Source organism: Rhagoletis pomonella, unplaced genomic scaffold (genome assembly GCF_013731165.1).
Source record: "Rhagoletis pomonella isolate Grant_MI unplaced genomic scaffold, Rhpom_1.0 Rhpom_scaffold_18776, whole genome shotgun sequence".
NCBI classification, from domain to species: domain Eukaryota; kingdom Metazoa; phylum Arthropoda; class Insecta; order Diptera; family Tephritidae; genus Rhagoletis; species Rhagoletis pomonella.
Genome location: NW_023477297.1, coordinates 1 through 2,309, shown reverse-complemented (window position 1 = coordinate 2,309; position 2,309 = coordinate 1). Strand labels below are relative to the sequence as shown.

The window sequence follows — 2,309 nt, the reverse complement described above, 5'->3', positions numbered from 1 at the left end:
GTTCTGTTGTTTGTCCAATCTTCATTGGTGTGCATTTATTTTTGATCATGTGATTCGCGAAGTTCGATTCTATTGCAGCCTCTGGTTTTCGTTTTTTCTTATTATAATCCCTTATGTGTTCTCGATACCTTGTTCTTATATTTCGCCCTGTTTGTCCTATGTAACTGTGTCGGCACTCACAGGTTAACTTGTAAACGCCCTGTTTATCTAGCGGGTCTTCCTCGCTTATTTTCTCTTTCAATATATTTCCCACTGTGTTCCTTGTTTTAAATGATGTCTGAATGTCGTACTTATGAAAGAATTTGGCAAGTTTGTAAGATGTCTTTCCTGTGTAAGTTAGAGCTGCCCAAGTTTTTTTATTGTTTTCCTCTTTGCTAGTCTTTTTCGGTTTTGTGTCCTTTCTTAACTTCTCCACCAGGCCTCTCCTATATCCGTTATTTTCCGCAATGGCATATATTGTATCCAGTTCCTTCTTGTAGCATTCTTCTGTTAGAGGGGTCCTTTCAAGCCTCGTTATTAGTTGTTTAAATGCTGCATTTTTGTGTTGCTGTGGGTGGTTTGAGCTATTGTGTATAATTGTGTCTGTGGCTGTTGGTTTTCTGTATATTTCGAACTCTATCTTGTTCGTGGTATCGTTTATTTTAATTGTTAAATCCAGATAGTTAATCTTTCTTTCCTCTTCCGTTTCCATGGTGAATTTTATATTCTGGTGTTGTTTGTTGAGATAGTCTAGTATCTGTTTCTCTTTGTTTCCCTCTATTAGACATATTACATCATCGACATATCTCGCGTAGAATTTTACTCCTAGGTTGGTCGATAGGTTTTTCATGTATTTCTCCTCCAGTGTTTGCATGAATACTTCCATGAGTATTGCTGACGTCGGATTGCCCATTCCTAACCCGTTAATCTGTTTATATATCTTATTGTTGAACCGGAAGTAGTTTTGTTTTAATGTGACCTTCAACGCGTTTATTATTTCCGTGACAGCTTCTCTTTTCATTTTTCCCATCAGTATTTCTTGTACGGTCTTTATGGTTTCTATTGTTGGTATCGATGGGTAAAGGTCCTTGATGTCGAATGATACGAATTTAGTGTTTTCGTTGATCTTCAACGATTTCATCTTCTCGATTAGTTCCGTTGCATTTGTAACAGTATATTTATTGCGTAGATCCAGACTATCCTTCAGCAGCGTCTTTAGGTGCTTGGAGAGTCTGTATCCGGGAGCAGACTTGTAATTAATGATAGGTCTCATCGGGGTGCCTGGTTTGTGTGTCTTTGGCAAGGCAATCAACGGAGGGACACTCGGGTTCATAAGTGTTAGTCTATATGGTAGATTATCCTTTATTATGGTTGTGCTTTTCTTTATGGTATTCTTTATTGCTGCTTGGTATTCTTCAGTGGGATCTTTTCCCAATTTATTGCACCCTATTTCAGTTATTAGACTTTCAGTTTTCTCTATGTAATCTTTTTTATCAATTAATACGGTGGTATTGCCTTTGTCTGCTTTTGTGGTTATAACATTGTTTGCCCTTAGCTTTTCTTTGAGCCCTTTTATGGTTTGGTTTTCGTTCTTCTGCTTCCTAGTTTTCTTGGCATTTATGTCTTTTTCAATTATGTGCCGACATATGTGTCTGGCGTGCTCCTGTTCTTCAGCTGGAAGCCGTGATATAATAACTTCAGTATCCACGATAGTTTGTTCAAGTTCCCTCTTTTGGTTGTAACTTTCAATGTTGTGTTTGAGGCCTTTTCTTAATAGTTCTGCTTCTTGCTCATTGATGTAAACCTCCGTCAAGTTTACAAATCGGGAGTGGAATTTCTGTTCTGCATCTTTCATGATTTTGTGGTTGCTTTGCTTCGCCCTCAAGTTAACGAGTTTCTTGTTCAACCTTTCATACTTCTTCTTCATGAGTTTTTTATTATTGGCTTTTATTTTCTCTATTATTTCCATCAAAGTTTGGATTGGCAGATGCTCCGCTAACTGTAGGTGGATGGCCAATAGCTCCGCATTTGTATGTTGCTTTTTGGCGTGCAAGTTTTTTAATTCACATTGGATGTAGTTGTTCTCGGCTCTCCTAACAATTTTCTGACTCGCTGCTGTTTTTGATTTCGGTTTCATTTGTGCGTACTTTGGTATAATATTCATAGCAATACACTGTTTATTAAACCAAATATTGGCGTTGGTGTTGTTGATCTTCAGTGAACGTCGTTGGTATACAGTCAATAGTAAGTTGGTTTTGGAATAATAAGCCTGACTGGCATAAATATTTCCTTTTTGGTTGTTGTTGTTTCCGACAGGGTGGGTGTATGAT

General features: G+C 37.7%; 1 protein-coding gene across 1 annotated transcript; it reads right to left on the bottom strand.

Moving 5' to 3' along the window:
- Positions 1–772: 772 nt before the first annotated feature.
- LOC118732324 lies at positions 773–2,143 on the bottom strand (the record flags this gene model as incomplete). The annotated part of the gene is made up of 1 exon (XM_036461456.1): positions 773–2,143. A coding segment is annotated over exon 1 (1,371 nt), but the record flags the coding sequence as incomplete, so codon positions are not given.
- Positions 2,144–2,309: the final 166 nt, after the last annotated feature.